Source organism: Oncorhynchus masou, chromosome 33 (genome assembly GCF_036934945.1).
Source record: "Oncorhynchus masou masou isolate Uvic2021 chromosome 33, UVic_Omas_1.1, whole genome shotgun sequence".
Taxonomy (NCBI): domain Eukaryota; kingdom Metazoa; phylum Chordata; class Actinopteri; order Salmoniformes; family Salmonidae; genus Oncorhynchus; species Oncorhynchus masou.
The window spans coordinates 22,831,183-22,843,499 of record NC_088244.1 but is presented as its reverse complement, the minus strand read 5'-3'; the positions used below and the strand labels follow the sequence as shown (position 1 = coordinate 22,843,499).

General features: G+C 43.4%; 1 protein-coding gene across 2 annotated transcripts; it reads left to right on the top strand.

Annotated features, from left to right (window-relative positions):
• The first annotated feature begins 5,074 nt into the window (after positions 1–5,074).
• On the top strand, positions 5,075–11,474 carry LOC135528043 (vesicle-associated membrane protein-associated protein B-like). Of its 2 annotated transcripts, none has more exons than XM_064956809.1 (6): positions 5,075–5,331; positions 8,921–9,073; positions 9,211–9,314; positions 9,620–9,700; positions 9,991–10,122; positions 10,392–11,474. In XM_064956809.1, exons 1-6 carry the CDS (start codon positions 5,274–5,276, stop codon positions 10,554–10,556), a joined length of 693 nt encoding a protein of 230 aa, XP_064812881.1. In that variant the 5' UTR covers positions 5,075–5,273; the 3' UTR covers positions 10,557–11,474. The 2 variants fall into 2 exon arrangements, with proteins under 2 accessions (XP_064812881.1, XP_064812880.1); XM_064956808.1 differs by having other exon boundaries at positions 5,077–5,331; positions 9,946–10,122.
• Positions 11,475–12,317: the final 843 nt, after the last annotated feature.

Here is a 12,317-nt window from a genome sequence, read left to right as displayed (position 1 = left end):
TAACGGAGAAGGTATGGTGGGATTCAAAATGGTTGGTAATCTGTTTGTTTACTTGGCTTTCAAATACCTTAGAAAGGCAGGGTAGGATAGATATAGGGCTGTAGCAGTTTGGGTCGAGAGTGTTCCCCACTTTGAAGAGGGCGATGACCACAGCTGCTTTCCAATCTTTGGGAATCTCAGACGGCACAAAAGAGAGGTTGAACAGGCTAGTAATAGGGGTTGCAACAATTTCGGCAGACATTTTAGAAAGAAAGGGGTCCAGATTTTGCAGCACTTTCAGAACATCAGCTGACTGGATTTGGGAGAAGGAGAAATGGGGAAGGCTTGGGCGAGTTGCTGTGGGGGGTGCAGTGCTGTTAACCGGGGTAGGGGTAGTCAGGTGGAAAGCATGGCAAGCCGTAGAAAAATGCTTATTGAAAATCTCAATTATAGTGGATTTATCGGTGGTGACAGTTTTTCCTATCCTCAGTGCAGTGGGCAGCTGGGAGGAGGTGTTCTTATTCTCCATGGACTTTACAGTGTCCCAGAACTTTTTTGAGTTTGTGTTGCAGGAAGCAAATTTCTGCTTAGCCTTGGCTTTTCTAACTGCATGTGTATATTGGTTTCTAGCTTCCCTGAAAAGTTGCATATCACGGGGGCTGTTCGATGCTAATGCAGAACGCCATAGGCTGTTTTTGTGTTGGTTAAGGGCAGTCAGGTCTGGAGAAAACCAGGGGCTATACCTGTTCCTTGTTCTAAATTTCTTGAATGGGGCATGCTTATTTAAGATGGTGTGGAAGGCATTTAAAAAAAATAACCAGGCATCCTCTACTGACGGGATGAGATCAATATCCTTCCAGGATACCCCGGCCAGGTCGATTAGAAAGGCCTGCTCACTGAAGTGTTTCAGGGAGCATTTGACAGTGATGAGTGGAGGTCGTTTGACCGCTGACCCATTACTGATGCAGGCAATGAGGCAGTGATCGCTGAGATCTTGTTTGAAAACAGCAGAGGTGTATTTAGGGGGCAAGTTGGTTAGGATGATATCTATGAGGGTTCCCGTGTTTACGGCTTTGGGGTGGTACCTAGTAAGTTCATTGATATTTTGTGTGAGATTGAGGGCATCAAGCTTAGATTGTAGGATGGCTGGGGTGTTAAGCATGTCCAAGTTTAGGTCGCCTAGCAGCACGAGTTCTGAAGGTAGATGGCGGGCAAACAGTTCACATATGGTGTCCAGAGCACAGCTGGGGGCAGAGGGTGGTCTATAGCAGGGCGGCAATGGTGAGAGACTTTTTTTTAGAGAGGTGGATTTTTAAAAGTAGAAGTTCAAATTGTTTGGGTACAGACCTGGATAGTAGGACAGAACTCTGCAGGCTATCTTTGCAGTTAATTGCAACACCGCCCCCTTTGGTCATTCTATCTTGTCTGAAAATGTTGTAGTTTTTGGTGGTCTTCCTAAGCCAGGATTCAGGCACAGCTAGAACATCCGGGTTGGCAGAGTGTGCTAAAGCAGTGAATAAAACAAACTTAGGGAGGAGGATTCTAATGTTAACATGGATGAAACCAAGGCTATTACGGTTACAGAAGTCATCAAAAGAGAGCGCCTGGGGAATAGGAGTGGAGCTAGGCACTGCAGGGCCTGGATTCACCTCTACATCACCAGAGGAACAGAGGAGGAGTAGGATCAGGGTACGGCTAAAAGCTATGAGAATTGGTCGACTTGAACGTCTGGAACAGAGAGTAAAAGGAGGTTTCTGGGGGCGATAAAATAGCTTCAATGTATAATGTACAGACAAAGGTATGGTAGGATGTAAATACAGTGGAGGTAAACCTAGGTATTGAGTGATGATGAGAGAGATATTGTCTCTAGAAACATAATTGAAACCAGGTGATGTCATTGCATGTGTGGGTGGTGGAACTGAAAGGTTGGATAAGGTATAATGAGCAGGGCTAGAGGCTCTACAGTGAAATAAGCCAATAAACACCAACCAGAACAGCAATGGACAAGGCATATTGACACTAAGGAGAAGCATGCTTAGTCGAGTGATCATAAGGGTCCAGTGAGTAGTGAGATTGGTTGGGGTCACGGCGATTCAGACAGCTAGCCGGGCCATCGGTAGCAAGCTAGCATAGGATGGAGGTCTGTTTTTAGCCACCTTGTGCGTTTCCGTTGGTAGATTAGTGGGGTTCTGTGTGGTGGAGGGGATCAATCCAATCAATCAATCAATTGGAAAAATAGATATAGTTAAAGTGACCCAAGAAGAATTGTCCGATAGACCTATTCAGATAGCAGCCGATAAAACAGCTAACGATTAGCGGGCCGCAGATGGGCGTTCAGGTCACGTGGCGACGGAGGGGCCAGTTGGATAACTCCCTCGGGCAGATAACGTCGGCAGTTCAGTTGTGAAGGCCCGGTGGGGCTCAGCATCAGCAGTAAAACGGGTTCGGATAGGGGATTGTAGCCCAGGAGTGGCTGATGGAACGCTTCAGCTGGCTAGCTCCGGAATAATTCACGTTTGCTCCGGGATCGACGTAAGCCAAAAGTCACACGGATTGCAGCTAACCAGCTGTGAGATCCAGGTCTAAATGTCCAGAGCTTGCGGTTGAGATCCGGGGATATGGAAAGAAAAATAGGTTCAGTATGTTCTGGTCTGAGTCGCGTTGTACAAAACTGGTGATAGCTTTTTGAGCTAAAGGATAGCTGATGACCAAAAACCGTGGTTAGCTGAATACTAACGTTAGCCAGTAAACTGGCTAGCTTCTGGTTAGCTTCTGGCTAGCTTCTATTGTGGATTTCAGATTTGAGGTACATAATACTTTTTTTAAATTGGTGAGGCAGGTTGCAGGAGAGAGTTTTTAAGTTGAGTTTTTGGAAAAGAAAATATAAAAGATATGTGAAGAAAGATGTAAATATATATAGACACAGGACACAACAAGACGAGGACAAAGGACGTCTGACTGCTATGCCATCTTGGTGCCATCTTACTTCCTCCCTCAGGATGCACGAGGCAGCAAAACACCAAAGCATGGTCTGCAGACCTTTTTACTGACATTCAAAAACAGGGAAAATACTCCATAAATAATAAGCACCCACTTAAAAAATATATATATTATATTATATTAAGACACAGTGACCGTACATACATATCCCAACCAGAAGCTATGGATTACAGGCAATATCCGCATCGAGCTAAAGGCGAGAGCTGCCGCTTTCAAAGAGCGGGACACTAATCCGGACGCTAAGAAATCCCGCAACGCCCTCAGATGAATCTTCAAACAGGCAAAGCGTCAATACAGGATTAAGATTTAACCCTACTACACCGGCTCTGACACTTGTCAGATGTGGCAGGGCTTGAAATTATTACGGACTTCAATAGGAAACTCAGATGCGAGCTGCCCAGTGACGCGAGCCTACCAGACGAGCTAAATAACTTCTATGCTCACGTCGAGGCACGCAACACTGAAGCATGCATGAGAGCACCAGCTGTTCCGGACGACTGTGTGATAATGCTCTCGGTAGCCGATGTGAGCAAGACCTTTAAACAGGTCAACATTCACAAAGCCGCGGGCCAGACGGATTACCAGGACGTGTACTCAAAGCATGTGCGGACCAACTGGCAAGTGTCTTCACTGACATTTTCAACCTCTCCCTGACTGAGTCTGTAATACCTACATGTTTCAAGTAGACCACCATAGTCCCTGTGCCCAAGGAAGCGAAGGTAACCTGCCTAAATGATTACCGTTGGTAGCCATGAAGTGCTTTGAAAGGCTGGTCATGGCTCAGATCAACAGCATCATCCCTGATACTCTAGACCCACTCCAATATTGCCCCAACAGATCCACAGGTGATGCAATTTCAATTGCACTCCACACTGCCCTTTCCCACCTGAACAAAAGGAACACCTATGTGAGAATGCTGTTCATTGACTACAGCTCAGCATTCAACACCATAGTGCCCAGAAAGCTCATCACTAAGCTAAGGACCCTGGGACTAAACACCTCCCTCTGCAGCTTGATGCTGGACTTCCTGACGGGCCACCCCCAGGTGCTAAGGGAAGGCAACAACATGTCTGCAAAGCCGATCCTCAACACTGGGGCCCCTCAGGGGTGCATGCTTAGTCCCCTCCTGTACTAACTGTTCACCCAAGACTGCGTAGCCAAACACGACTCCAACACCATCATTAAGTTTGCTGACGACACAACAGTGGTAGGCCTGATTACTAACAACGATGAGACAGCTTATAGGGGGGAGGTCAGAGACCTGGCAGTGTGGTGCAAGGACAATAACCTCTCCCTCGATGTGAGCAAGACAAAGGAGCTGATCGTGGACTACAGGAAAAGGCAGGCCGAACAGGCCCCCATTAACATTGACAGGGCTGTAGTGGAGCGGGTCGAGAGTTTCAAATTGTCAAAGACTCCAGGGAGCGGTACCGAGGCAATGTGTCGGGGTACAGGTAAGTGTTCTCTCTGCTACCGCACGGCAAGCTGTACCAGAGTGCGAAGTCTAGGACCAAAAGACTTCTAAACAGCTTCTACCCCAAAGCCATAAGACTGCTGAACATTTAATCAAATGGCCACCTAGACTATTTACCCCCCATTTGTTTTACAGTGCTGCTACTCGCTGTTTATTATCTATGCATAGTGACTTTACCCCTACCTACATGTACAAATTACCTCGACTAACCTGTACCCCTGCACATTGCCTCGGTACCACTTCCTTGTATATAGCCTCGTTATTGTTATGTTATTGTGTTGCTTTTTATAATTTTTAACTTTGGTTTATTTGTTAAATATTTTCTAAACTCTTTCTTGAGCTGCATTGTTGGTTAAAGGGCTTGTAAGTAAACATTTCACGTTTGACAAATAAAGTTTGATTTGATTCCTTTGCATCGTTACAAGCCTTTCTGGGCATCACCCAGTTTGTCAATTAATAAGGATATCTGCTTGAAACAGCCTCTAAATGAAAATGACTTTACATTCTCAAATAGCTGCTAGATCAGAGTGTTTTTTCGGGTTGCCCGAAAAAAATATAACAACTTTACAAAGATCTCTTTGCTGACATTCCACAGACCTGTCCCCTCCCACGACGTCACACGGATCCTTTCCTTCCTGCTTGCTTGCTAGCTTCGCTCAGCTGTTGGCACTTGGCTGTCCAAGTGGTGCGTTTGTGATCCTCCAGCTATCCCTTAACGAAATCGGGTCGTATTTAGGAGATTTTACAATAGTTATACTAACAAAAGCTGCGACATATAGACCAGGTACTTATATCAGAAAGGCTTTCGAACCTCTGGGACATGGCCAGACAAGAGCAAGTCCTCCAGCTTGAGCCACCACACGAACTGAAATTTAGAGGTAAGAGGGCAGGGCCGGGCAGTTTGGTCTGCAAGTATTTGACCATTGTTCCAAGCTAGCTAACGTCAACGCATTATCAGTAGTGTTGTTGATAACTAAACAATGGGTCTGCACACGGTGTATCATATTTGGTTTCTAGAGCGGTGACAAGCAAAGGGACATTGCATAGCAACGTCTTCTACCTACCGATGCTAACCGGCTAATGGCTAGCTGTCATTTTATTCAGTGGCTAGCTAGCTATCTTAGCCTGCAAAGAAAAGCCAGGCCCTGGTAATTTCCTCAATCAATGTTAGTTGCATGTTATTCAGTTACTATCATAATCACGATCTCCCTTACTTGCGAGTCAGTTTTTGCCACCATAAATTAAGTTATTTCTGCTATAGCTACTAACGTTACTAGCTAGCTAAATGAAGTATAATTAATTGATTTATAGTACTTTCTGAGGTCAGAGCGATACTAGGGAAAATCCCATTTCACAATTACCTTTATGGATACATATGTTTCTCAAACCATTCGTGGGGCACATATTTGTTTTAGCCCTGACCACACATGAACAAGCCCTTGATTAGTTGAATCAGCCCTTGATTGGTGTTATTGTTGGCCTGAAACTGTGCACCTCCTAGGGGAGCCCCAGGAATTGATTGAGAAATACTGCAGTAGAAAAGTGACTGTTGACAATTGTCAGGCTCAGAATCAGTGAGTTTTAGCAGAATTGTAAGGTTCTGAGTAGGACCATCTTACCGCTTGTAATTGAGTTATTGAACAGGCTATAATTGATGAATAGATTTGAGAATTATATTAGGGCTGTCCCCAACTATAAATAAAATTGGTTGACCGAGTCATCAGGTTCTTTCGACCAATCAATTGGTTGACATTTTTAAACGTTTATTTTTTCCATATATAGACACATCTTATGTGTTTTAATCAAATCAACTATATGCAATGAGCTTGTATGATGCTTTAAGCGCTATGTTTGATGAAATATTAAGACACACAAATAACTAGAGGGAGTCTGACCGGGGAGTCCGACTGCAATTGATTTGATTGTGCCGGGCCGGGCTCAGACTTGCTGCACTGTATAATTTTTGTTTTTACAGCGAGTGACTGTGACTAGCACCGGTTGTCTCTCCCTCCTCCTTGCTGCAGCAAAGACTAAAGAACATCAACAGTATTTATCACACTGTCCGTGTTGTTGAAGCTGCAACATGATTACAGACATTTCTCACTGAAAGGTTTTGTTACCGAAATCCCTCATTTGTTTAGGTAAAACATTCCCTATTCCCTCAACCCTCGGCCTTGCTCTCTTTACGTGACACGTATGCATCGCATAAATGTGACCAATCTGACCTATATCATAATTACATCAATAAATTGGTTATAACAAACTCTGAACACTGTAACACGTGACAGCAAAATGGATGCTGAAGACATGACAAATAAACTCTAAACTGGGGAATGTTCACTGGTTGCACAGGAGGTAAAGGGGAATTCAGATGTGTGGAATACATCTGACTAGTTGTGGAAAATACTGGAGATCAAGAAAAAGAAGGTAGGGAGCCAGTTCTGCGTTCATATTATGTACCAGGTGCTTTTATATTACTATATACATTTTCTGACTGTTTGTAACATTATAAACAACACTAAATAAATGTAAAGGGTACCAGAGAATCTGTTGTAACCTTTTTTTACATTTTTTTTTACAAAGCCTTTATTACAGCAAAGACTCAAAACAGTCGCATGCATTCATGAATGCAATTGCCAAACGGTTTATTTATTATGCTAATTATTCAAGGTCGATTTTATTTTAAACCTAAAATGCTTGATTGCATATGAATGACTCGTATGCTGTGTGTTGACATGAACGATTAATTGATTGATATAGTAGCCAATATAAGTATTGAAATATAGGCCTAAGCAAGTTCAGGTGTTAAGACTTAACAGGATGCGCTCTTAGGCCTACAGCTCGATGGTAGTTATACAAGGCAATAAGTCTACTAATGATAATGACATTACTTATTATAATGATGATGATAATAACATAAAGGAGATCAAGAAAAAGTGTAGTTATTAGGCCTGACTCGCAGTTGGTGTTCCAGTTCATCCCAAAGGCGTTCAATTGGGTTGAGGTCAGGGCTCTGTGCAGGCCAGTCAAGTTCTTCCACACCGATCTCGACAAACCATTTCTATATGGACCTCACTTTGTGCACGGGGGCATTGTCATGCTGAAACATGAAAGGGCCTTCTCCAAACTGTTGCCACAAAGTTGGAAGCACAGAATCATCTAGAATATCATTGTATGCTGTAGCGTTAAGATTTCCCTTCACTAGAACTAAGTCGCCTAGTCAAAACCATGAAAAACAACCCCAGACCATTATTCCTCATTCACCAAACTTTACAGTTGGCACCATGCATTGGGGCAGGTAGCGTTCTCCTGGCATTCGCCAAACCCAGATTTGTCCGTCGGACTACCAGAAGTGAAGTGTGATTCATCACTCTAGAGAATATGTTTCCACTGCTCCAGAGTCCAATGGCTTTACACCAGACCAGCCAACGCTTGGCATTGAGCATGGTGATCTTAGGCTGGTGTGCGGCTGCTCGGCCATGCAAACCCATTTCATGAAGCTCCCAATGAACAGTTCTTGTGCTGACGTTGCTTCCAGAGGCAGTTTGGAACTTGGTAGTGAGTGTTGTACCTCTACGCAGACAACACCATTCTGTATACTTCTGGCCCTTCTTTGGACGCTGTGTTAACAAACCTCTAGACGAGCTTCAATGCCATACAACTCTCCTTCCGTGGCCTCCAACTGCTCTTAAATGCAAGTAAACTAAATGCATGCTCGCTGGTCAGCGATCGGTTGGTCACCCCCAAAGCCAACTCCTCCTCCTGGTCACCCCCAAAGCCAACTCCCCCTTTGACCGCCTTTCAGAGCAGCTTACAGCAGCTTAGAGCTCTTCAGTAAGGCCATTCTGTCAATGTTTGTCTATGGCGATTGCATGGCTGTGTGCTCAATCTTATACACCTGCCAGCAATGAGTGTGGCTGAAATAGCCAAATCCACTAATTTGAAGAGGTGTCCAGATACTTTTTTTTCCCCCAGTGAAGGGAAATCTTAACGCTACAGCATACAATGACATTCTAGATGATTCTTAGCTTCCAACTTTGTGGGAACAGTTTGGAGAAGGCCCTTTCCTGTTTCTGCATGACAATGCCCCCGTGCACAAAGCGATGTCCATACAGAAATGGTTTGTCAAGATCAGTGTGGAAGAACTTGACTGGCCTACACAGACCCCTGACCTTAACCCCATCAAACACCTTTGGGATGAATTGGAACACCGACTGCGGTCCAGGCCTAATCGCCCAACATCAGTTTTGACATAACCAATGCTCTTGTGGCCGAATGGAAGCAAGTCCAAGCAGTAATGTCCCAACATCTCGTGGAAAGCGTTCCCTGAAGAGTGGAGACTGTTATAGCAGCAAAGGGGGGACTAACTCCATATTAATGCCCATGATTTTGATGTTCAATGAGCAGGTGTTCACATACTTTTGGTCATGTAGTGTATCTGTTGTCTATTCTCTCCATCTTTTCCAGGTCCATTTACAGATGTCGTCACGGCCACCCTGAAGCTAGGTAACCCAACAGACAGAAATGTGTGTTTTAAAGTGAAGACGACAGCGCCTCGTCGATACTGTGTCCGTCCAAACAGTGGCATCATTGACGCAGGCACTTCCATCAATGTATCTGGTTGGTATCTTTTAGTTTGATTTATAGATGATCGTAGCAGAATAATCTCAGGAACTAATAGTATGTTGAGCTGGTCAACGGAAGGTAACTTGTTGCTAAGAGTTTGCTTGACGCCATTTGTCTGCTTTGTTTTGCAGTTATGCTACAGCCTTTCGACTATGATCCCAATGAAAAGAGCAAACACAAATTCATGGTGCAGTCCATGCTTGCTCCATATGACATGACTGACATGGAAGGGGTGGTAAGTGTCCAAATGGAATGTGATACATCTGAATGTCACTAATTATGATCTGATGATCACAGTAAGTTTATTCAATCTGCATTTCTAGTTCTGTCTTACTGTCTCAAGCATCTACTTGTTTATGCGTTGCAAGTGGGACAAATGTGCTGTCAGGATATGCTTCTTATGAGTGTCATGGAGTCCCTATTTGGGTGTGGTCATCTTGGTGTTGCCTTATTATTCAGTTTTCTTTCGGCCCTCTTCTTCTTTTTCTCTCTTTCTCTCTGTCATTCTTTCTATCATTCTCTCCTCCTTCTGGCCGACAGTGGAAAGAGGCAAAGCCAGAGGAGCTGATGGACTCCAAGTTGAGATGTGCATTTGAGCTGCCACTAGAGAATGACAAAACTGTAAGTATCTCCTACATCTTATCATATTACTACATACAATTGCATGTTTTTTGTTGTTGTTGACATTCCTTCCCTCAAGATTAATTCAGAGCACCTTCATTCCATTCACAAATAGATTCTGAATGATTCGATCATCTCCACTCCATTGCATCTCTGAAACAGCCGTTACCATGTTTTTTATTTTGTGCTTCTCATCCCCATTCTGTTATTCATCTGCATGTTTCTGTCTCCACTCCTTTCCACAGCATGACAGTGAAAGCAACAAAAATGTGTCCTCTACCCCCATAAAGTCAGAGCTCTCCTCACTCCCTAAGTCTGCCAGCTCCTCCCTGGATGACGGCGAGGTGAAGAAGATCATGGAGGAGTGCAAGAGGCTGCAGATGGAGGTCCAGAGGCTACGGGAAGAGAACAAACAGATCAGGGTGAGACTCAAATGTCCCTAGAACCCACAGCAATCAGATCTGTTTGACACAATGCATTTTATTTGCTCCATCTGTAACAATGCAGACTTACTTAATAGGCCTTGTTTAATATATAACATCTGTTTTTGAGCAATAACAGTGAAAAGCAGTTACTGATCTCAAATCAGTCAATTACCCATCTCAAATATGAGGCCTATTAAGTAAGTCTGCATAGTTTCAGATGGAGCAAATAACTGACATTTGGCCTGTGACTCCTTCCTTCTACCCAGGAGGAGGATGGTCTGCGGAAGAGGAAGGTCACGTCCATGGCGTCCTCTCCCCACTCATCTTCCTCACAGGCCATGATAAGGGAGGAGGGCCTGAGTACCCGCGTGCTGGCGCTCTGCGTGCTGTTCTTCGTCATCGGTGTCATCATCGGGAAATTGGCCCTGTAGATGTAGCCAGCGGCAGCATGCTCGGAGGACCGAAAAAAAACAAACATCAACAATGGGATGTGTACTTGTTTTTTTGCATAATGCAATATCACATGGGTTTATTTGAGTTGTGAAATTATTTACCATAAAAAAGCAAAGGTAATCTAGTGAAATAATGAAAAGAACCGGTCACGAGTCATCTTGCCTTTTAATCACTGTATTTTCCATCCCTACTTGCACAGATACAATACAAATCATTGTGTGGGGATTGGGGAAATTGCAACGTTGTGTTCTATAAGCATCAATGATAGCAATGTGTTCCAGCAAGGTCAAGGCTTTTCATACAGCAGAACTAATGTGACTGAGTTCTATGACATTGTGTGAATGTTTTAATCACTGCATTTTTAAGGCAAGGAGACCGTGCATTGTGTGTGAGTCGAGAGGCTGCCAGTGAATTTTAGCATGAGGGGGGTAATTATGTAAATCCTGTCATCCAACTGATTCCTGTATGAAACATAAAATGGATTTTGGGGGGGGTAACTGAAAAATAAAATGTTAACCATCATTTTGTCCAAGACAGACCCCTGTCCAATGCAGTAGGTTGCTTTTTATTTTTATAATCAATTAGATTAAAAACACATTTCTATCACAGAATATGTACTGTCTCATAGTGCTGCAGTGAGTTAGGTCTACACATTTTAGTGTGTTATTTAGTGACAGTCTGAGGTGAAGGCACAGAATTGGTGACATGTAATTTGGTCAAAGCCCCAGCCTGTGAAGGATGTCTTCAGGATCAGTATGTGGGTGGTGCCTTTTGCATCTCTGATATTTTAAGTAGAAATGTTGCACCAATATTGAATTTTAAGTCTGTTATATTAAATTAAGTGCCCTTTAACATAGACCACATTAATTCAATAAATCAGTTGTTTTTTGCATGAATTAAGGATTGCTAAATTGCCCAAATTCTGAATTTTGACATCCCTCCGTCAACGCTGACACTTCTAGGAAGATTTTACTGCACTTAGGCCTAGATTCAATTTGATCAAGCGTTAGCAGGCAATAGCCGACACCCGCATTTCTGATGTTGTGGCGGTAACTGAGGTGTAACTGTTGGAGCTGCTCTTCTGATCGTTCAAAAGCCACAACTGCCAAATTCTCTAAAATGACGGAGGCGGCTTATGGTAGAGAAATTAACAAATTCTATGGCAACAGCTCTGGTGGACATTCCTGCAGTCAGCATGCCAATTACACACTTGTGTTAGAAGTTCAGAACGAGAAAGTGTAGAATATAGGGTGAAGAAGTGGGACACTTTTTTCATATCTGTGTTCTGTAACCTTTTTCAACATCTAGCCAACATATCTCAACACGTGATACATTCCTGAAATCCTCAAGATGTTCCTTAATCACCCCAAAAAACAAAACAAATTCACAGGAGGCATGACATTTGTGTACAAAACCATATTTTCAGTTTGCATTTGGTAGACTGAGACAGCAGGTTAAATAAACTGGGACACCATTATTATAGTCCTAATTGTACCCTAATGACAATTCAAGTACATTTTGTGTGATTAGGAAACATCTGAGGAATTCAGAAATTCATCATCTGTTGGGCTAATATGTTGAACAGATGTCTGAAGCAGTTACAGAAAATGTAAATGCAAAAAGTGTCCCACTTTTTCTGAAATCACTCAAATAACAGTACAATACATTTTTTTTCTTTTTTTTTACAGGATATAGTACTACACGAACCAGGACCTTGCCTAACCTAAGTACAGGGGTTC

Coding starts and splice junctions, on each gene's coding strand:
- LOC135528043 (XM_064956808.1), top strand. CDS start 5,274: ATGGCCAGACAAGAGCAAGTCCTCCAGCTTGAGCCACCACACGAACTG. Junction 9,315..9,619: donor TGACTGACATGGAAGGGGTG/GTAAGTGTCCAA, acceptor TCTGGCCGACAG/TGGAAAGAGGCAAAGCCAGA. Junction 9,701..9,945: donor CACTAGAGAATGACAAAACT/GTAAGTATCTCC, acceptor TCCTTTCCACAG/CATGACAGTGAAAGCAACAA.